At 38.0% G+C, this 22,993-nt stretch overlaps 1 protein-coding gene across 2 annotated transcripts; it reads right to left on the bottom strand.

Annotated features, from left to right (window-relative positions):
* Window positions 1-213: 213 nt before the first annotated feature.
* Window positions 214-22,328, bottom strand: LOC136281332 (uncharacterized). Of its 2 annotated transcripts, none has more exons than XM_066167818.1 (25): window positions 22,150-22,328; window positions 21,966-22,068; window positions 21,277-21,324; window positions 20,888-21,013; window positions 19,746-19,810; window positions 17,938-18,023; window positions 17,396-17,574; window positions 16,224-16,457; window positions 15,445-15,545; window positions 15,015-15,133; window positions 13,662-13,776; window positions 12,980-13,305; window positions 12,440-12,511; window positions 11,560-11,739; window positions 10,547-10,669; window positions 9,431-9,610; window positions 8,437-8,622; window positions 8,041-8,139; window positions 6,490-6,669; window positions 5,466-5,651; window positions 4,579-4,758; window positions 3,262-3,447; window positions 2,447-2,632; window positions 1,212-1,378; window positions 214-906 (listed from the first exon to the last, which is right to left on the bottom strand). In XM_066167818.1, the coding sequence occupies exons 2-24, from the start codon at window positions 22,047-22,049 to the stop codon at window positions 1,215-1,217; spliced, it is 3,405 nt and encodes a 1,134-aa protein (XP_066023915.1). In that variant the 5' UTR covers window positions 22,050-22,068; window positions 22,150-22,328; the 3' UTR covers window positions 214-906; window positions 1,212-1,214. The 2 variants fall into 2 exon arrangements, with proteins under 2 accessions (XP_066023915.1, XP_066023916.1); XM_066167819.1 differs by having other exon boundaries at window positions 22,168-22,326.
* Window positions 22,329-22,993: the final 665 nt, after the last annotated feature.

Below are 22,993 nucleotides of genomic sequence, written 5' to 3'. Positions count from 1 at the left end.
TATTGCCGATCTTTAAGAGGTTGATTTCACCCACTGCGCAACGTGAAGAGATTTGTATATTCACAATGATCCACTATGTGAGCTTGGGTGTGCTGTGGTTGGACGTCAAGGTAGATAAAAAAAAAACATATTTTTCCTTCAATGTTATGTTCTTTATACCCGAAAACAAAATTTCGAATAGTGTTGAGGTACTTTTAGTTTTGAATTTGTTTCATTATCTATTTTTTTAAACAAAAAACTAATAAAATACAACCAGGCAAACCAGGTGGACAATCAGACATAGTTTGATGCTACTCTGGTTGGCAGATTTAATGAATGTAACCGAAGAAGTTACAATTCATAGACCCAACGTTTCGACACTCCTGTCTAGTTCCTTCATCAGGGGGTGATCTAAACGCTGCAACAAGAGGTCCTTTTATATGATCACTAATTAGCGGCCTTTTTTTTCTGACGAGGTGTAAATAGGCGTCAGGAAGCAAACCGCCATCGTCACGATTTAAAGGAGCATGGGCGGAGTTAATATGCCAAGCCTCCAAACAAAGGCGCTGGTGGTAACGCTGATTAGTGGTGATAATTTTAGAATTATCCCACCCAATTGTATGGTTAGTTAGATTCTATTATTACCATCACTAACCCACTCAATTAAATAGGCGACTTTTGTGGCTTCGCCTCATGTAAGAGGCAGTGGCCAAAAAAATTGATAATTTGTTTTACGGCCATGAATTTCTTTATTATTTGGCGGAGCGAAAACAATTTATTAAAAAATACTAATAACTACAGTTTCTAAAGACCGCGGTCAATCTCAACAGGTGCTACATGTCTTCTCACAGTGTCGCCAGTGCCATGAATATCCGTAGAGGTGTACATTCAATTTAAAGTGATAATCACTCCAAGAGTTTTTGAAATCTGAAAGAAAAAGTTAAATAAATAATAGGCAATAAACGGCGTTCCAAGAGCAGAAGTAACTGACGTTTCATAACTTGTATATTGATGTAAACCATTTGTCTTTCGTCTGTGTTTTTTAGTTACACGATTAAAATATTATAGCTCCGTTTGCAAAGTACAGAAATGTTTCGGTTTCAAATATCTGGATGGGGTGCAAATCTCATTAATTGAAACTCTTCAACGTTTCGTTGAATATTGCTGTTAACATATCGATACCTATAAAAACGCATCAAGTTATTTACATTGAGTAACGTCCATATACTTACCTTTCAGCGGCACGCATCTGAATTACATTTTTGGGTTTGGCTGGCAGGCCCTGTGCATAACGCTTCTCCATTTGCAGGCGGTGGATTGGTGCATGAACGATTACGGGTTCGAGTTCCTCCACCGCAGGTGACATTGCACTCAGACCAGAAAGACCACTGAGAATATCCTTCATCAAATGAAAACAGTAATTAACATAAACCGGGGGAGAAAGAGTGAGACCTATGAGGAGACTCCATACCCGTCCACTAAAAAGATAAAGTTACATACCATGGATGTGATGATGTTTATTCAGACTAATAAGGTCTGTCATGTTGTGTTAAACACGGGTATATACAACCTATACAGAAGTCTCGTTTTCAGATTCTCTATAAATCTCGTCTATCAGAAATCTACCGGAGAGGCTCTCCTAAATCGGAACAAGAGTTTCCTGGTTGTTGTACAAAACTAGCGCATGCGTGAGGTTTCAAAAAAATGCCTTGATTTTCTCCTAGATATGCGTGAAGAACAAAACCGCGCTAGTTAAGAAAGAAACTTAGAGTTTTTTTTTAGCTTAGTAGGACTTAAGATTCTCGTAGGCAATCAAACAGGCCATGATTCCTCCAAAATAAGAAAATTTTCAGATTCTTATAAATATGGGCAAAATTGATTCCATCTGAAGGAAGCACTCCACAATTTTTCTTGTTTTGATAAACTAACTTGTCAATTTTATATGCCTATAAAGTTGACTGCGATAGTTTCGCAATGATCCTTGAAAAAGCCTCTTCTTCCCAAAATCCCCTCGTTTATGTCTTGTTTCAGAATGATATGAAGATTTTTTTTGGCATGGGCAAGGAAGTCTATAACAATCCCCTGACTGTTTGCTAGATCTGATGCAATCTCGTCCGTTAATTGCCGGTGGGGGATTGGTACAAGACCGAGAACGAGTCTGAGTTTACTGAGTGAACCGTATGAAATGAAATTTTTAAAACTGGAAAGTTAGTTTGAAAACATTACACACCTGAGGACCAAAATCTCATTTCATCAATTAGAGTTTAAACACACCCCCCTCTCATTTGTAACAAAAGTTTTCTTCCATCTCTTAAAATATCAATAACATCAAGCATTAGTTTTTTATTTTTTAAGCTGGCCCTAGCAGTAACCTAATAAAGCAAAACGTCTGTGCAGCGTGCCAGTTCTAGCCTGCTGTTGATCTCATAGGGATCCTTCGTAAAAGAGCAGATTGCAATACTGTTACCTGGACATCTAATGCGTGTGTTACAATCCCGCCATTGAAAAGCTCCTCCCAGTCTCTGTTGATTGCATGGTAGTCCTCCGTGTGCCGGCTTCGGACTGGTACATGTGCGATAACGAGTCTGAACCCCTCCGTCACATGAGTGGCTACAAACAGTCCAGCTGCTCCATAAGGAGTAACCTCCATGAACTAAAAGAAGTGTGAAGGTTGTTGACAAATTAAAAATAAAGTATTTTCAAGCGCTTACAGTGCACCTATCATGATGCCTCTATGAACTAAGGAAGAAGTGTTAAAAAATTTAATTAATAAAGTAACGTTACGTATTAATAACGTTACGTAGAATAACGTTTTCCAGCTAGTGCCTGCAACACATTGATTGCAGTACCCCATGATGCATTCTGTACGTGGCTCAGTCTTTGTAATGGTTTTAACACCATATTGAATGACTGTTGTGTTCAGTCCTAGCTGTGTTCTTTGCCTCCGAACTAAACAAATCAACTACTGTTGCTCGCAGTGGAAAGGAATGTATTGAAGAAACACGACTCTAAGGCAAGATTGAGAGAAAACTCCAAGCTTGATAGAAATGAAGATGATAAACCTTCTCAAAGACAGTGATTAAAGCTATTGTTAATTTTTCAGCACGTAACTAACAGCTGGCTTTTTCGCAGATTGCAATATGATATTTTTATTGTTTGTGATAAATTAAACACACACTTTTATGTGCTTGTAAATTAGATTGCGTGCAGTGTGCGAGTTTTATAGCTTGCTGTTGATCACATAGGGATCCTTCGTAAAAGAGTAGATTGCAATAATGTTACCTGGACATCTAATGTGTGTGTTACAATCCCGCCATTGAAAAGCTCCTCCCGGTCTCTGTTGATTGCATGGTAGTCCTCCGTGTGCTGGCTTGGGTTTGGTACATGTGCGATAACGAGTCTGAACCCCTCCGTTACATGAGTGGCTACAAACAGTCCAGCTGCTCCATAAAGAGTAACCTCCATGAACTAAAAGAAGTGTGAAGGTTGTTGACAAATTAAAAATAAAGTATTTTCAAGCGCTTACAGTGCATTTATCATAGTGCCTCCATGAACAAAGGAAAAAGTGTAACAATTGCTGATTAATAAATTTTCCAGCTAGTGCCTGCAACACATTCATTGCAGTACCCCATGATGCATTCGGTACATGGATTAATCTTTGTAATGGTTTTCATGCCGTACTTGAATGGTTGTTGCGTTCAGTCCTAGCTGTGTTCTATGCCTCTAAATTAAACAAATCAACTACTGTTGCTCGCAAAAGAAAGGAACGTATTGAAGAAACACGACTCTGAGGCAAGATCGAGAGAAAACTCCAAGCTTGATAGAAATGAAGATGATAAACCTGCTCAAAAGAAAAACTATTGTTAATTTTTCAGCACGTGACAATCAGCTGGCCTGTCACTGTTTACTGTCAAAGTTTGTGAGATACATAACTAAACCATCTCTGCATCCTTTAGATTTAGCCTCATTAGATAGATTTTTCCTATCAATTCGATCGTTTTACTTTTTTCTGGATGAGTGAACTACTAAACATCTCTCTTAATTCTTCACCGAGCTCAAAACCTACCATCCCTACTTTTCTGTCAAAACATTACGCTATCGACATTGCTGATCCTAGCAGTATGCAGGACGCGTGTCATTAGAACTTCGTAATAGACCCCGCTCACCGCAGAGTCTTTGTGGCTCAGTGGTAGAGCATCGGAGCGCAAATCCGAAGGTCCGAGGTTCGATTCGTCATGGGAACTCAGAATTTTTCTTTGTCCTACGCTCGTGACAATACGAAAAAACATCTCTCTTAATTCTTCACCGAGCTCAAAATTTACCATCCCTACTTTTCTGTACAATGAAGTTAATTAGCATGAATTAAAACGCACATTTTTATGTGCTTGTAAATTATATTGTAACAGTCTTGCAATAGCCTCTTCTACTCAAAATCCCCGGCTCGTCCATGTCTTGCTTTGCTATAAAGTGAAGAACAATTTTTACTTGGGCAGGGACTATAACAATCGAACAGGGAACAATCGAACACGGAGTATAACAATCGAACACTAATTTATAATATTGGATGAAAGAGAAAAAATTATGAAGAATAATTTTCACCTGGGCAGGGAGTATAACAATCCCGTGACCGTTGACTAGATCCGATACAATCTCGTCCGTTATTTGCCGGTGGAGGATTGGTACAAGACCGAGAACGAGTCCGGGTTCCCCTCCCGCATGTTTTGCTACAGCGAGACCACAAACGACTCCATTGTGACCAGCCTCCATGAACTGGAATATCTGAAATAAGTATCGATGCAAGCAAACCAATGCATGACATCTAGAATAAATCTTTTTTTTTTTAATGTTGAACTGGATAACTTAGTATCATCGAAGAGTCTCTCCCCAATACACCCTAGACAAAAAACATCATTCAGCTTTGAAGGGATCAATGTATCGGCGTTGAAGAATTCGACAAGAGGAGATTATAAATTATTGTGGATTATTACATTAATAATAGACATACACAAACTTTTAAATGTGTAAGTCACTCCCAAATATAATGAAGAAAGTGAATCTAGTCCAGAAGATCATTTTGATTGACAGTATGGTGCCCAATTGCGATGTGATGAAACTAATTGAATGCCAATTTCGATTGGCCCAAAAGAAGAAGAAACAGTTGAATTTATAAACAGTTTTTATAGTTAATCGCATGATTTCGAGTGCACTTTGGGATCAGTCAGCACGATCAAATATTTTAAAGACTAACCAAAAATTGCAGAACACGTGGGGCGAGTGCAATAACTGGTCTTTGAAAAATTTACGAGTGCTAATTTATCCCAAACTGAACGTGAAAAGTCGTCTGATGACTAGTTAATAATATACACGCAAAAATATGACTCTGTTTTATTAGTAATAAAGCAAAACGTCTGTGCAGTGTGCGAGTTCTAGCCTGCTGTTTATCATATAGGGATCCTTTGTAAAAGAGTAGATTGCAATAACGTTACCTGGGCATCTAATACGTGTGTTACAATTCCGCAATTGTGTAGCTGGTCCCAGTCTCTGTTGAGAGCATAGTAGTCCACCGTGTGCCGGCTTGGGTTTGGTACATGTGCGAGAGCGAGTCTGAACCCCTCCGTCACATGACTGGCTACAAACAGTCCAGCTGCTCCATAAGGAGTAACCACCATGAACTAAAAGAAGTGTGAAGGTTGTTGACAAATTAAAAATGAAGTATTTTCGAGCGCTTACAGTGCATTTATCAAAGTGCCTCCATGAACAAAGGAAAAAGTGTAACAATTGCTGATTAATAAAATAAAGTATTTTCCAGCTAGTGCCTGCAACACATTGATTGCAGTACCCCATGATGCATTCGGTACATGGATCAGTCTTTGTAATGGTTTTAACACCATATTGAATGACTGTTGTGTTCAGTCCTAGCTGTGTTCTTTGCTTCCGAACTAAACAAATCAACTACTGTTGCTCGCAATGGAAAGGAATGTATTGAAGAAACACGACTCTCAGGCAAGATTGAGAGAAAACTCCAAGCTTGATAGAAATGAAGATGATAAACCTGCTCAAAAACAGTGATTAAAGCTATTGTTAATTTTTAAGCACGTGACAATCAGCTGGCCTGTCACAGGTTGACACTTCAAACTCGATAAAGTCGAATCATTCAGAGAGTTCTTGTTTAATTTCAGTCTGAAATTACGAACGTATCGGCTTGGAAATTTATCGCTTACTGTCAGAGTTTGTGAGATAAATGACTAAAACCATCTCTGCATCTTTTAAATTCAGCCTCATTAAACAGATTTTTCCTATGAATTCGATCATTTTACTTTTTTCTGGATGAGTGAACTACAATGAAGTTAATTAGCAATACGATATTTTTCTTGTTTGCGATAAATTAAACGCACATTTTTATGTGCTTGTAAATTATATTGAGACAGTCTTGCAATAGCCTCTTCCTGCCAAAATCTCCAGCTCGTCCATGTCTTGTTTTATTATTATGTGAAGAATAATTTTTTTTACCTGGGCAGGAAGTAGAGCAATCCCGTGACCGTTGACTAGATCCGATACAATCTTGTCCGTTATTTGCCGGTGGAGGATTGGTACAAGACCGAGAACGAGTCTGGGTTCCCCTCCCGCATGTTTTGCTACAGCGAGACCACAAACGACTCCATTGTGACCAGCCTCCATGAACTGGAATATCTGAAATAAGCATCGATGCAAGCAAACCAATGCATGACATCTAAAATAAATCTTTTTTTTTTTTAATGTTGAGAAGAAGAGATTATAAATTGTTGTGGATTATTACATTAATAATAGACATACACAAACTTTTAAATGTGTAAGTCACTCCCAAATATAATAAAGAAAGTGAATCTAGCCCAGAAGAACATTTTGATTGACAGTATGGTGCCCAATTGCGGTGTGATGAAACTAATTGAACGCCAATTTTGTTAGGCCCAAAAGAAGAAGAAACAGTTGAATTTATAAACAGTTTTTATAGTTAATCACATGATTTCAAGTGCACTTTGGGATCAGTCAGCACGATCAAATATTTTAAAGGCTAGCCAAATTGTACGAACACGTGGGGCGAGTGCAATTAATAGTCTTTGAAAAATTTACGAGTGCTAATTTATCCCAAACTGAACGAGAAAAGTCGTCTGATGACTAGTTAATAATATGCACGCAAAAATATGACTCTGTTTTCCTCCTTTGCTGTCTTTATTTCGTGCCATGGCTCACCAGCTCGGCTGCTTGCCTTTGCCTTTTTGCCGGAGTAGTGGGGCTTTTTCGTCAAGAATTTGCTTCAAACTTTCAAAACCTCTCTCGAGAATAATTTAGTGTTTTTATTCTTACTCAGTTAGGCATCGGTTGGCAGCAGTAACCATAAAGAGAAAGCTATCACGCTCGTAATCTTCCCCGAATTTCGTACCAACTGTTACATAAAACGTCTTGAGAATTTTATTCAGGGAATCCGGTTCATACTTTCATATCCGTTTTTGGAAGCCAGCTATTTTTCCTGTGGTAAATTGTTTTTGTTTTTAGCACTCTCCCTTAAACTCTGAATGTAAGCGTTGTTTCTTACTCTACACTTTTTGCCATTTTGTTTTGTTGTGCTTCCGCGACGTACCTGTCAATCAATTTCATTTAAACCTTCGGCAATCAGTTTCAACTTTCTGCACTGTGAGAGATTAATTGATGTGTTCTCAGCCGATGAGCATGCTAAAAGTTTTGCATGTATATCCTTCAAAGAAATCATCTCACGCTCAACAATGGAAACAAGTGCATCGGCCGGTCTGTTAAAGGACAGTCGCAGGCAACAAGAAAGAGACAGGAGTAAAGCACTGACATCTTCAAGTTGACCAACATCATGTAATTATGACCGTTGCAAATGGAGTTAAGGGTCTGAGAACATTCTTTAAAAAAATGAAGGATTAAAAAGCTTGAAAAATCGCATTTGCAAGCTTGATACCGGCTGGCAGCATTTAGTTTCAGGAATTGCGGCAATTCCGAACACGTAGAAATAATCAAATATATGATTACATACAAAGAGCATTTCGGAATGCAGTGTACCTTGTTTTCTTTGCTTTGTATCAAACTTTCTTATTTCCTCCCTTCTTGTAACTATGTGCTGATTTCTTGCGAGAGGATCTTCTTTGGTTTCTGAGTTCACTGAATGAACCGTATAAAGTGTAATGTTTAAAACTGGAAAGTTAGTTTGAGAACATTATATACATGAGGACCAAAATCTCCTTACATCAATTCAAGCTCAAAACACACCCCCTCTCATATGTAATACAAACTTTCTTCCATCTCTTAAAATATCAAGAAGAGCAAGCAATAACTTATTTTTCAAGCTTGCCTTAGCAGTTACGTAAGAAAGCAAAACGTCTGTGCAGTGTGCGAGTTCTAGCCTGCTGTTTATCATATAGGGACCCTTTGTAAAAGAGTAGATTGCAATAATGTTACCTGGGCATCTAATATGTGTGCTACAATTCCGCAATTGTGTAGCTGGTCCCAGTCTTTGCTGAGAGCATAGTAGTCCACCGTGTGCCGGCTTGGGTTTGGTACATGTGCGAGAGCGAGTCTGAACCCCTCCGTCACATGACTGGCTACAAACAGTCCAGCTGCTCCATAAAGAGTAACCGCCATCAACTAAAAGAAGTGTGAAGGTTGTTGACAAATTAAAAATGAAGTATTTTCGAGCGCTTACAGTGCATTTATCAAAGTGCCTCCATGAACAAAGGAAAAAGTGTAACAATTGCTGATTAATAAAATAAAGTATTTTCCAGCTAGTGCCTGCAACACATTGATTGCAGTACCCCATGATGCATTCGGTACATGGATCAGTCTTTGTAATGGTTTTAACACCATATTGAATGACTGTTGTGTTCAGTCCTAGCTGTGTTCTTTGCTTCCGAACTAAACAAATCAACTACTGTTGCTCGCAATGGAAAGGAATGTATTGAAGAAACACGACTCTCAGGCAAGATTGAGAGAAAACTCCAAGCTTGATAGAAATGAAGATGATAAACCTGCTCAAAAACAGTGATTAAAGCTATTGTTAATTTTTAAGCACGTGACAATCAGCTGGCCTGTCACAGGTTGACACTTCAAACTCGATAAAGTCGAATCATTCAGAGAGTTCTTGTTTAATTTCAGTCTGAAATTACGAACGTATCGGCTTGGAAATTTATTGCTTACTGTCAGAGTTTAAGATAAATGACTAAAACCATCTCTGCACCTTTTTAATTTAGCCCCATTAAACAGATTTTTCCTATGAATTCGATCGTTTTACTTTTTCTGGATGAGTGAACTACAATGAAGTTAATTTGCAATACGATATTTTTCATGTTTGCGATAAATTAAACGCACATTTTTATGTGCTTGTAAATTATATTGAGACAGTCTTCGGCTCGTCCATATCTTGTTTTATTATTATGTGAAGAATAATTTTTTTTACCTGGGCAGGGAGTATAACAATCCCGTGACCGTTGACTAGATCCGATACAATCTCGTCCGTTATTTGCTGGTGGGGGATTGGTACAAGACCGAGAACGAGTCCGGGTTCCCCTTCCGCATGTTTTGCTACAGCGAGACCACCAACGACTCCATTGTGACCAGCCTCCATGAACTGGAATATCTAAAATAAGTATCGATGCAAGCAAACCAATGGGTGACATCTAAAATAAATCTTTTATTTTTTTTAATGTTGAACTGGATAACTTAGTATCATCGAAAAGTCTCTCCCTAATACACCCTAGACAAGGGCTGCTTGCCTTTGCCTTTTTGCCGGAGTAGTCGAGCTTTTTCGTCAAGAATTTGCTTCAAACTTTTAAAACCTCTCTCGAGAATAATTTAGTGTTTTTATTCTTTCTCAGTTAGGCATCGGTTGGCAGCAGTAACCATAAAGAGAAAGCTATCACGATCGTAATCTTCCCCGAATTTCGTACCAACTGTTGCGTAAAACTCCTTGAGAATTTTATTCAGGGAATCCGGTTCATATCCGTTTTTGGAAGCCAGTTATTTTTCCTTTGGTAGGTTGTTTTTGTTTTTAGCACTCTCCCTTAAACTCTGAATGTAAGTGTTGTTTCTTACTCCACACTTGTTTGCCATTTTGTTTTGTTGTGCTTCCGCGACGTACCTGTCAATCAATTTCATTTAAACCTTCGGCAATCAGTTTCAACTTTCTGCACTGTGAGAGATTAATTGATGTGTTCTCAGCCGATGAGCATGCTAAAAGTTTTGCATGTATATCCTTCAAAGAAATCATCTCACGCTCAACAATGGAAACAAGTGCATCGGCCGGTCTGTTAAAGGACAGTTGCAGGCAACAAGAAAGAGACAGGAATAAAGCACTGACATCTTCAAGTTGACCAACATCATGTAATTATAATCGTTGCAAATGGAGTTAAGGCCTGAGAACATTCTATAAAAAAATAAAGGATTAAAAAAGCTTGAATTTGCAAGCTTGATACCGGCTGGCAGTATTTAGTTTCAGGAAGCGCGGCAATTCCGAACACGTAGAAATAATCAAATATATGATTACATACAAAGAGCATTTCGGAATGCAGTGTACCTTGTTTTCTTTGCTTTGTATCAACCTTTCCTATTTCCTTCCTTCTTGTAACTATGTGCTGATTTCTTGCGAGAGGATCTTCTTTGGTTCCAAACAAAATTAACGTCAAATTAAAGACGTAACCTGTTGGTTTAGTACCAGGTAAACCGATCAGTTCATCGCCGTATAATACTTTGCGTGAATGAATAATCAATGGTTATAAATCCTAACCTTTCAAAGCCTGAATTTCTACAATTTATAAAATAAAAGGTTCGGGGAGAGGAAGGATGAATGCACTTGTTTGGTAAAAAAAAACTCATTGTATAAGAATCTTTAGATTTCAAAGTGGCTCTCATCGCTGTTCTCCGTTAAAGGAGAGACAAATTATGTGAATAAGTAGTGTTTTATTATCCTGCAGTTATCAGACTGATGGAAATAAGAGCACTTGTCAAAAACGCTCTTTCTGGGTCACTGCTTTTCACGTTAAGCTATAGTGTCACTAAATGAAATGATAAGTGTAATATTTACAACAGGGTGGAAAGTTAGCTCGAGGACATTGTTTACATGAGGACCAATTCTCATTTCATCAAACCTGTTAAAAAGCAGCCATTAGAGCTAGTGTTAATTTTTCAGCATGTGATAATCAGCTGTCCTGTCACAGGCCGAAACTTCAAATTCGAATCATTCAGAGAGTTCTTGGTTAGTTTCGGTCTGACATTACTAAAGTATCAGCCTGAAAATTAACTACTTATTGTCAGAGTTTGTGAGATACATGACTGAAACCATCTCTGCATCCTTTAGATTTGACTTCGTTGGATTGATTTTCTTCTATCAGTTCGATCGTTCAGTCTCTTTTCTGGATGAGTGAACTACAAGGAACTTAATTAGCATTACGATATTTTTCTTGTTTTCGATAAATTAAATGCACATTTTTCTGTGCTTGTAAGTTTTGTTGCGACAGTCTTGCAAGAGCCGCTTCTTGCCAAAATCCCCTCGTTCATGTTATGTTTTATTGTTATGCGAATAATTATTACCTGGGCAGGGAGTATGACAATCACGTGACTGTTGACTAGATCCGATACAATATCGTCCGTTATTTGCCGGTGGGGGATTGGTACAAGACCGAGAACGAGTCCGAGTTCCCTTTCCACATGTTTTGCTACAAGGAGACCACCCATGACTCCATTGTGACCAGCCTCCATGAACTGGACCATCTGGAATGAATGTTATAAACGTAAACGATTTGGTGATATCTAAAGCTATTTACGATTTGACAAAATGACCTAACACGATTTGAACACACTGTTTCTAATCACCCCACAATAAACTCGGCAACGAATTTATTTGCGCAATTATAGAGCCGCTTGTCCCGGTTTTCAGCTTACCCTGAATAGTATACCCAAGAATCAATAACACGCTGAGATGGAACAGGAAAGGAGAAATACAACAGTGTGCAAACGGCGAGCTTGAAAAATTTAAGCAACAAAAAGAAAATTAGGAGTCAGAAAGGGTAAATAAAGGGGTGTTGTGTCGGTGAGAGAGTATAAAAGGGTAATTTAGTATTATTAACTGCGTTGATAACGTGAATTGGCCACCGTAAGAGTTTCAAAGCTGACGTTTCGAGCGTTAGCCCATCGTCATTCGCTCTGACGAAGGGCTGACGCTCGAAACGTCGGCTTTTAAATTATTTTAAATTCTTTATCAATTCAGTTGATAATGCTAAATTTCTCAGGGGGAATGAAGGCTTCGGTCGTGATATGCTGATTTGACTCAACTTGAAGAGAAAAAGGGGGACAAACACTGATTAACTCCTTTGGAGTTTGTTAGGGCTATAAAATTTAAGGCTCGATGCGTTACATCAAAATACCAATATCTACTGCATAATCATAGTGTTGTTGTAAAGTAGACACTTACCTTTAGGTGGTCCTGCCCAACTGTTGTTCCCCTTAAAATCACTATTGACTCCCCCAGGTGATGAGTCTGGAACTGATAAATGGATGAGAGCGAATTATCTTTTAGGTAGTCTTCCAAAGAATAGTAGAAATCAGAGAGTGGTGTTTTTGGTGTTGGATAACGTCTCTTTTTTTTGTAAGGCGGTTTGTCTCTTTGTCCGTCATTAGCCTGAGCTAAAACTGAGCCGAAAGGCGTTTAAGGATCAACTTGATAGGAATTTTGCTTTTGGCCTTTTTGTGTAATTTTCTATCATGCTCGAATGATTTTTATTTGTATGGCGATGTGACTTAGACAATCAAATTCATGCTAATTTTTCCTTCAAATTTCAGAGATGCTGAATCCGAATAGCCCCGATTTTGAGTTCCATCCCAGGAAAGACTGTCCTATCCTTAAGAAACACTTCCTAACGAACACTTGTTTAAAATATGAGATGAAAGAGAAAAATTTGAACATCAAAATTACAAACTATATAAATTTAAAAGGGGAGTCGAAAAGCATTACCATTTCTTTTGTCTCTGGATTGCCGTGTGTTCCGTATCGTTATGGACCATTTCCCAATAGGATCCTCCCCCCAGTAATGTAAACTGGTCACTTTCCAGTTAGTAAAGTTTTTGTAACCAGTCCAACTGTCAAACGTTCGTGAATAAAGGAGCTTGGACTCGGTTCCACTTGGTGATTCTGAATTCATCTCCAAGAATCCTCGTCGACGAAAATTAAGATTCATCTTGACTTGAACGTGCTCGAGGAATCTGATGCCGCAATTGTCTCCGCCCACATGCAATGGTAGCTCTAACTTTCCAGTCCATGGAATTACCGGCAAAGCAGAGCTTTAAAGAGTTTGAATACAGGGATAAAATAATATAGATTTAGTTTCATCAACAGCGGATCTGAAAATCTAAGATGTTGTCCAAAACAGTAGTACTTGGAAGAAAAATGACCCAAAGTCATGTGTGATTTGCTACGTTTCGGTATTGACCGCGCGAAACAGGATTAATCAGTAATCCATCTGAAGCTTCATACTTTCATTGAAGATAAAGATTGTCCTTTGCAAAAAGCTAAAGAAATGGAGCAATAGCACATTTTTGCACCAACGCAGTCTTCCTCCAAAAACAATTTACGACCAAAACTAAATAAAGTAATTGAAGATAGAAATTACTCAAATCATTAGGAAGAGGACACCTACCCATTGATTACGTATTTGATTTCACAAGACAGTTGCTCTGGAACAGAAAACCAACTTTTTGCGTATCTAGACATCACGTTGGCATTCATCAGTCCAAATCCATAATATTCGCTGACTAAAAATGGGAAAAAAAATTCTTATGAAAATGGATTACATCAACGGTGAACTTATGTGACACCAAAAGACAACTTTGATAATTATGTACGAAAGTAATTGAGAAGGTATTTAAACAACGCATGTCAAATAAAAGCAACAGTGTACCATCCCTAAGTAGAAAGATTACCAGCTTTAAACCTTCTCGCCTGTCTTCTAAGGCAACTAAAGATGTTAACTCGCCTATTTTTAAGCTTACTTGAGTAAAACGTTCCTTCACCCCCACTCAGAGCAATTAGATTTCACAACTTTTCAAAATGCAGCAAAAGTGAATCACGAGATGACTGAACATACAATCACACGAATCATTCTTTATTACTGTTTCTTTGATCAGGATAAAATGTATGCCCTAAGAAGCCATAAAATAAAATTTGACTTGTTAGGCAACGTCTTTAATCCCGAGTTTTGAAAAAATGGATTATCTCTCAATACACACACATAATTATGGTGCCTCTTACCTACTTCATTTATACTGGCTGGGAATATATGAAAGTCATATATTTGAACTGCGGATAAAGACGTGGATATGAAAGCGATCTTCGTAGTTATGAACACTACTCAAGCAGCAGTGAAAAGAAGGCCTGAAAAAATTCAGGCCTGTACGGGATTTGAACCCATGACCTCTGCGATACCGGTGCAGTGCTCTACCAACTGAGCTAAGAAGCCAATAGGGAGCTGGTTACTGTACAGTTGGTAGAGCACAGCACCGGTATCGCAGAAGTCATGGGTTCAAATCCCGTACAGGCCTAAATTTTTTCAGGCCTTCTTTTCACTACTGCTTAAGTAGTGTTCATTACTGTGAAGATCGCTTTCATATCCACTTCATTTATACTCTAATAAACCTGAAACGATTTTGAAATATTTTGTAACTAATCTTAATAAACACAAACACAGCATTAGGAGCGGGCATCTCGTCTGTTGATTCAGGATAAAGCGAGCGTTACATCATCATAAAGAAAATGCAGAAGTGAATAAACACAAAAGCAAAGTCGAGTAGCTCTTGCATAACTTACAGAATCTTAAATAGCCCAGTAGCCCTTGGGGATTTATCACACCTACAAGCACGCCTAAAATGATTCTACAGTTACCACGAATCATACATGATGTACATACTTCAGTGTCATTAGCAAAACGTTACAAAATATATTTGATCGAACAAAAGTAGCTCCTACGTGGAACCCCAAGTCGTATTAAACATACCTGAAAGATTAGCTGTGTTGATTTTCCAGGAGGGTTGAGGACGCCTTCGTGATGAAGGACCTAGAGGCTGTGAACTTCTGACTATCAGGTGCTGAACATCCCTCCAAGTCAGATTTGGACTAAAAGAAAAAAAGGGAGGCTTGTAAGCGTCTTCTAGTTTTGCTAGAGCAATGGTTCAGAGTTCGAAAGTTCTTTATTTGTTAACGATCACGTCTAATTTACAGGTTTTCAGCACCTCCTCTCTGAGACGCGACTTATCTCCTCCAACACCGAGCGCATCTCAAATAAAAGCGTGGGCATTTAATCGACGCCCAACTAATCCGTCGCAGAAAAATGGAAGGAAAATGATAATAGCTACAAATCTTAAACCATAACACATAACTGAGAAGGCTTTTTGAAAGAAAAAGGGGTTTTTCCAGATTATCCTTACTTTGCCTCCAGTGCCAAAGCAATGATCCCAGAAGCCATGGCTGTGGGGCCGGAAGAGCCTGGAAAGTTCTCTGTACAGCCATCTTTCCCGTCTGCAGCTATCTGTTGGTAAAACAATTAAATCATAAATAAATATAGCTTACCGTGATCAACCTGTGGCGATGAAAACGTGAGGTCATCTTCAAGCTAAAATCAACAATGTTATGGAACTGAAACTTCGAGAGTGAAGTCAAGATTTCTTTCTGATCGGACAGTAATGCTATAACAAAGAAGTTGTCTACCTTTTCCTGAAACGCTTATTACTATCACTATTTCGCCCAATTACTGGGAAAAATCACAGCTGAGATGTTGCGCGCACAATTTTGCAACTACAGAGACTTTTTTTTTCAAATAATCGCATGCGTGTGAAGCATCAACTCCAAGGTTTGAGGATTATCATCGACCAGTTTTCTAGGATTTCATTTGCGCTTAGTGTTTTATATTTTTTATATTCATATGATGCAAAAACAAACCACACGAAACAAAACAAAAACAATGTAAAACTGAATGATAAAACAAAACCAGTTTTCTTTGATCAGATCATTACGATAAGCGGTGTTGACGAAAAGTATAAAGCAAACAAATTTGATTGCTCTCAGATGTGACTCGAATGTGGTATCTAATTAGAATTTGGGAGTATTCCAAGATTCAAAGTTTTTAACCGAGCAGGAGGTTTCATTAACCGCACGGGCCACTCGTGGGCTTTGTGGCTTAGAACTTGAAACCTGAAGTATAACTCACCAAAGGTGGTTTCATGTTTCCGCTTGCTCTATAGGTAAACATATCTTGTCCATAGGTGACAGCCATAATGGCTGCACAGCGCTCAGCGTAACTTGGTACTGACCCATCCCAGTTTACTCCAGAAATAGCAATTGTGTGGATGTTGTTTACATAACCGCTGAACGCACAACTGTCTCCTGCAATGCCACCATTGCCTGCAGCGAAGACAAAGATTGACCCTTTGCCACCGCGACCCTAAATTTAAAAAGCATCCAGCAGCAAAGAATGTATAACTTTATTCACAACTAAGTAGTAGAGGATATCTGAAAACACTTTTCCCCAGTTTGTTTGTAAGCACTCAATTTACTCGTGAGTAAGGTTGCTCTGACAGTTTACAATGCTATTCCCGGAGAGAATCATAACTATTATTCGGTATTGCTTTATACATTTAACACTGTTGATAAATATAGCCTTTCAGTTTTTCTTATACAAATACAACTCTAAACTAGATAGAAGAAAAAATGCAAAATCACTACGGGAAGTTCAAAGCCATGCAACTTAAAATGTGAAACTTTCCAGCTGAAGCGCAAGTTTCATCGTTTCCTATCAGATCGTTATTCGGAAATGGAATGGTTTGTTTTAGAAAGTCTGTGTGGAAATTTTATTTCAGAAGGCCTAATTAAAATGAAAATTAAATCGATAAAAATTGTTAATGCCCGGCTTAAACTTGTCATAATTATGTGGACACTGTCTTTTTGATAAGAAAACGTCCTCCGGAGGTTTTGATAGTAGCGGAGTTCGCAGAGCGTAGCTCCATAATTATACAAAATAGTAGTAGCCCATCAAGCCGAAGAAATTTGGATGTACGACCGTACGACCGTACAAGGTGCTACTTTTCACATGCGTGGTCAACTGTACAGCGGGCACGCCATATAAAACTCTTAAAAAGGATGATAACGATAAGTTTCATGAGTATATCATGCAATTCTCTTGATCGTATAATAAATCCTTTGCCAACCAAACCTACGCAGTCAATGTGGCTGGATGCTCAGCCAATCCTTATGCCCCTTTTTGTATCCTCTAGGACCATGACGAAGTTAAGATTCATTAACTTCTAATCATCTTTACGAGGTAAAATTGGTCAACAAGGCCTTTTTCAAAAAAAAATTATCTTTGGGTTTACTAGTAGAAACCTTTTTGGCTGCATCCTCCAAGATCTTCGTTAAGTGAGGGCCTGGTCCCTCCACTTGCCAGCCCATGTCCCCTGGCCCCCAGCTGTTGGAGTATATGTCGATCGTTTGATTTTTATAGCTCAAGGCCTTTGCTTCCGACAAATCCGTTGATTTAATGGAGTCATCATATATCCGAAGACCTGGGAAATAAACGTATCCCTTGATTTGTTTACAGCTTGTTGTGAATTGCTAGACAACTTAGAGGTTCTTCGAACAGATTCAAACGATTTCTGGTGGAAATTTTCAGAGTTGACAGTGGACTTGAAGATGTGAAAGATGTCTTTGTAGATACCTATCCTAACAGTTTAACTCTTAAACTTCAAAACTCAAATTTAAAAATTCCTCCGGCTTTTAAAAGTTTCCATACTATTTCGTTTAGAAAATCGTCTCTATTATAAAAATCCTCTTATTTGAAAGTATTTACTTGATATGTCCAGTTTTTATTTTTTATTGAGGAACTAACAAAATATTTTTTAAAAGGCGTTTTCCTTATTCATCCTTACTTGAAATGTTAGCATTGTATGAGATTCCCACTCCACAGTTTCTGTTATTGCCTCCAGCAATGATTCCAGCACAGGTTGTTCCATGACTGTGGTGACGAAATCGAGAGAAAAAAAGGAGATAAGAGACTGTGAGCTTAACGTGTAAAACAGCAGCAGATTTACTTGGCCTCTGCTGGTCAAGATCTGACTTGAAATCTTCCCTCACGACTTCAATAAGTCTTGGTATGCTCTACAACTTTTTGAATTTTTTTTTAACTTTCATTTATCTTCCCCTTCTCCTATATTTCAATGTTGCCTGGTGTTGATAAAACGATTAATAATTTCTTGCAACATTGTTTGAGGGGAAAGGGAGGACTTTCAAGTAACTTCTTAGAGATTCATTACAAGATTTATGCTTATTTTGTTGAATGGAGGGTTGTCGACTTCTTATTGGAGGTTATGTGCTGAAACCAGGTAGACCGGAACAAGCTAGAACATTCCGCAACACCAGAACACCGGAAGATGTTAACACATCACAGAATTTCAAAAAAATAGAAAATAAAAATGATATTTGACAAAAAAATAGTTAAGAAATATAAAAAAATTAAAACTCAATATGTGTGTATCTCACTTTCTTCGTGCGTCAAGCCCGCCATTTTGATTTTCCGCTGACTTATAACCTCGTTGTCGGTGTGTTCGATTTCCAACACAAAATGGTTTACGTTCTTGTCGTTTGCATTGTAATCCGCTCTAATCACTTCAATTTTTGATGATCTTTCTGTCTTTCGTTTGGCAAATGCGCTGTAACTAAACGTCCGGCAGCCGGGTGGGGTCTCAGATAGACTTTTTCTAAACAAGCATCTGATATTCTTACGAGGTGAAAATTTCTGACTGCCGGGCATTTAGTCTATTCGAGAAATACCCAGCAGTCCGATCTGAAGCGTACAATTTCTAAGCTTTGAACAAGCTCGGAGAATTCGTCCTCCAAAAAATCAAACTAAGTTTTGGAATCGCTTAACATTTCTAAACAAATATCTGATATTCTGAAGAAGTTTGAAAGAACCTTTCCGTAAAAGTTCTGTGAAAATTTCCGACTGCCAGGCATTTAGTCTATTTGAGAATATGCCCGGCTGCTGCGTATTATTTCACAGCGAAAACAAAAGACAGAAAGATCACTTAAGATTGAAGTAACGACAGCAGATTGCAATTGCAAACGACACGAACGTAAACCCACCATTGTCCATGTTGAGAAAAGCGCACCGCACCTGGAACACACCGAAAACACAATAATGCGGACTTGACGCACGAAGAGCGGCATCTTCCGGGATGTTCCGGTGTTCCATTGTTCCTGCTTTTAGCACATGCCTTATTAAAGGGAGGCCTGCCAACTACTTTTGTCACTCATTGTAATTCTGATAACATCTCCCACAAAGTCTTACGTTGGGAGCGAGGCAAATGTTAGAAGGCTGTTTGTTCCTCTTCCTCTTTAAGATTGTAATTCATGCATTCATGAGGGTCCTTTCGTAATTTGTTATGCTTTTTTTTCATTTGTTGGCCAAAGCAATATTCTTCTTCGAGAAAAACGGACAAACCAATGACCAAAGATTTGATCTGAGAGGGGCTAACGCCCGAAATGTCAACTGTATAATCTCTTAATGGTAGAAAATTTACATTATCAACAAAGTTTATACAAATCAAATTATTTGAATAAAGATTTATCTTCATTGTTGATACCTTATCAAAAATGATTTGCAACTTAATTCCGTTCAAGAACACTTCTCTTTTAGAAAAAACGAATGAATAAATGAGATATAATCCCTGGAACACACCTGCGGGGGTTGGGCTTATTATTTCTAAAGCGTTCCATCAAAAAGTCATGACTGGCATCTGTTCTCTGTTTAGATGAAAATTTAAAATGAATTGTCATCAATCTGACCATACACTTAAGTTCTCAGTTTACCAAATTCCCATTATTACTAAATCGTGGCAATGCAATTTCGTCATGAAATATCTATGTGTAAGATTTATGAATAAAGGGGTAAGTTTCTGAAGAAACTGTGGTGCTACGTCGGTGGGAGAGAATAACAAGGTAATTTAGTATTATCAACTTAGTTGGTGACATAGATTGGGCACCGTAAAGAGTTTCAAAGCTGACATTTCGAGCGTCAGCTCTTCGTCAGAGCGAATCACGAAGGGGTAACGCTCGAAACGTCAGCTTTGAAACTCCGCTTAACGGTGGCTAATTTACGATGTTAACTCTAAATTACCCTGTATAAGATTTAGATGTAATGTGTACATGGTTATAGAAGACAGAAAAAGAAAAGAGAAAAAAAGGGTAAATAATTAATTTTGTAAAAGATGAAAAACTAATAAAAAAATCTTACAAAAGTAACTTGATGTATATGGTGCAAATGATGTGTAAATACAAATACAAAATAAAATTCAAGTATTGTTAGTACTTCAATGTAAGTAGCTTTAATATAATAGAGTAGGGAGAGTTGTTAAATAAATGTAAAGTAATGTAAAAAAAGGTTCTCTATAATTAGTGTGAAGTAAAGAGAAAAAGTTTGTCACGAAATCTGTGCGGGAATGGCACAACTGAAGAAAACTAGGAATGTAACAGGCTGAGAACAAAATTATACAATAGTTGATAACACGTGCTGTTATTGCGTAAATGTCTGTAAAACCTCGGAATGCTTTCTTCCTCACTTAAGACTCTTCAAAAAATTTTAAAATAGTTTTCAGTACTAGAGTGTCTTTCTTTCAATGTTTTGACTGACTTACTGACTGGGAAACTGAAGAGTCAGATTTAACTGAGTAATCACTCTGTTACAGCCTCTGTCCAGTCTGTCTTCTAAGCAGAGCATGCTCCTTGAAAAAGTTTAGCTACTCTCTTTACAGTTGTGAATTAAGGCAGGCAGGTATTTGGGTATGTGTGATTTAGCCACTATACACCAATGGAAGAACTTACGAAGTTTGATTTCAGGTCTGGATGATTCATGTTGACTCCATCATCCACGACAGCCACAAGGATACCGTTTCCTGTATACCCGGCGTGCCATGCGGACTTGACACCCATTGAGACATACGTATCTTTCTGTAAAGAAATTCAACTCTGTAAGCACGTTGCATGTTGTTCCTGTAAGTACCAAGTTTGATGACATAGTATACTTGTTTCAACTAGTATACTTTAGTATGCTTTTGTGTTTGGTGAGTAATTTCTCCGGAAAATCAATTGACCAGGTAACAACGCATATGAAAATTTTAAGAAAGCCGTAAATGTCATAGTTGTACAAGTTGATAATAATAAACGCTGGGAAATTTAAGAATTGTGTGGAAAAATACTGGTCATGTACTTACTAAATACCATTGCCAGTCTCTTTGATGTTCATTGTTTCTTTTTATTTGCTTTTAATGAAAAGAAGAAGAAAACATGGTCATCGTTAAAATACTATCACAGCTGATCGTACTAAATTTATTCACCAAAACTAAAACCCTTCTGGCTTTGAATAGGCATTACTTTCCAAGTTGAATTATGTGGTTTTAAGTCACGTTTTGTATTTTGCTGCATGTACATCTTTGCAATCGGTTTGTTTTATTTATATAACAACTGCAAATGTAAAACGTATTCCACAATATTTATTTTACGCTAAGGGAGGATTCGTGCTTGTTTGGATTAAGTTAAATATCAATTGACATCAACAGAAAAATCAGTGAACAAATCATTTCGCGCATTCCTCTGCACTCCTTGTAATGATCGAGAAGGAGAGGAGCGATCCACAACAAAATTGGACTTTTTAAGCAGCAACGTGACGGATCGATTTGTGACAGAAACCTCACCTTAGTATTAGTGGTGTTTGTAGCGCTAAAGGTTATTCTCAATTTTGTAACATGCAATAACTATATCACAGCCTAAGTCGAAGGCCCTCGTTCTTTTAAATCGCCACATCTATGCTATTACGAGTCTAAATTACTTTCTCAGTAATAGCTCACAGTTTCAAAATTGATCTTCACAAACTAAACATAAATTAGGTCAGTACAGTACTTACCCGTTTGATTCGTTCATTTTGTATTAATTCCCCGCTGAGGAAAGGCACCAACGCCATAACAATTACAGCATAGACACACTTCATCTCGAATGTGGGACAAAGTCTGAATGTAATAATGTATTTAACAAAGATAATAAGAATTTTTAAAATTATTTATTTGCGTATTAAAAGTTGCTCTAGTTACCGCAAAACGTCGTTAAACCTCTTTTTGTGTCAATAGCAGTAAACCTTGTCCACTCTCTTCTAACGATGAGTATTCAACGTTGTCGTGAAGACTTAAGGCTACGGCTTTTATGGAGCTTTTCCTGAGAAATAAAGGAAGTAGAAATCTATAAAAAGGGAGATACCCTTTCGCTTGAGCCAGAAACCCGAGGAGTTTAAGCTGTTACTTCCTGTGGCCGTGACTGGTGTTTAACAAAAACAAGGAAATAACCTCGTTAAGAGGTGTATCAAGTTGCTTTTGATTTATGAAAATAACAACACATTCTAAGAATTCCATCATGCCTATATGCTTGTTTACTCCAATGCGCCAACGCAAGAGATTTACGTGTGAAATAAACAGAACGAAAGAAATAGAAAAATGAACGAAAGGATAGTTAATATAAATGCGAAAAAAAGATAGAAATGACCCAAAAAAATTAGTTCTTAATCTCGTGTAACTTCACGTCAGATGGGAACCCGAATATCGATCAACCGATATGTTCACTGCATTGTGAGCGGCAGCTCGGACGTTCGAAGAAGACAATGAAAAATACCTTGTTTTCAAGGGTCTCCCTTAATTTTAATAAAAAAGAAGCAAAATTTCGGTGATTGTGACATGTAAGAGTAAACAATTTATCGAATTCTATTTTGTGTCTAATCGCCACGTCTCCGATTTTGCAGGAACAACACGATAAGGCGACTTGGTAGTCACAACAGGAAGGTGCTAAGAATAGCCTGAAAACTGTAAACTTCCGGTGTACTAGTTTAAGCTGCGACATCATTTTACTGCTAACAACGTGACAGCCTTTTTGGCTTACGTGCATCAA

Source organism: Pocillopora verrucosa, chromosome 5 (genome assembly GCF_036669915.1).
Source record: "Pocillopora verrucosa isolate sample1 chromosome 5, ASM3666991v2, whole genome shotgun sequence".
NCBI classification, from domain to species: Eukaryota; Metazoa; Cnidaria; class Anthozoa; order Scleractinia; family Pocilloporidae; genus Pocillopora; species Pocillopora verrucosa.
Note: the sequence above shows the minus strand (reverse complement) of the source record. Positions and strands in the feature narration are given on the sequence as shown.

Coding starts and splice junctions, on each gene's coding strand:
- LOC136281332 (XM_066167818.1), bottom strand. CDS start 22,049: ATGAAGTGTGTCTATGCTGTAATTGTTATGGCGTTGGTGCCTTTCCTC. Junction 10,670..11,559: donor TTGTCATACTCCCTGCCCAG/GTAATAATTATT, acceptor CTAAACCAACAG/GTTACGTCTTTAATTTGACG. Junction 1,379..2,446: donor CACACGCATTAGATGTCCAG/GTAACAGTATTG, acceptor CATTTGATGAAG/GATATTCTCAGTGGTCTTTC.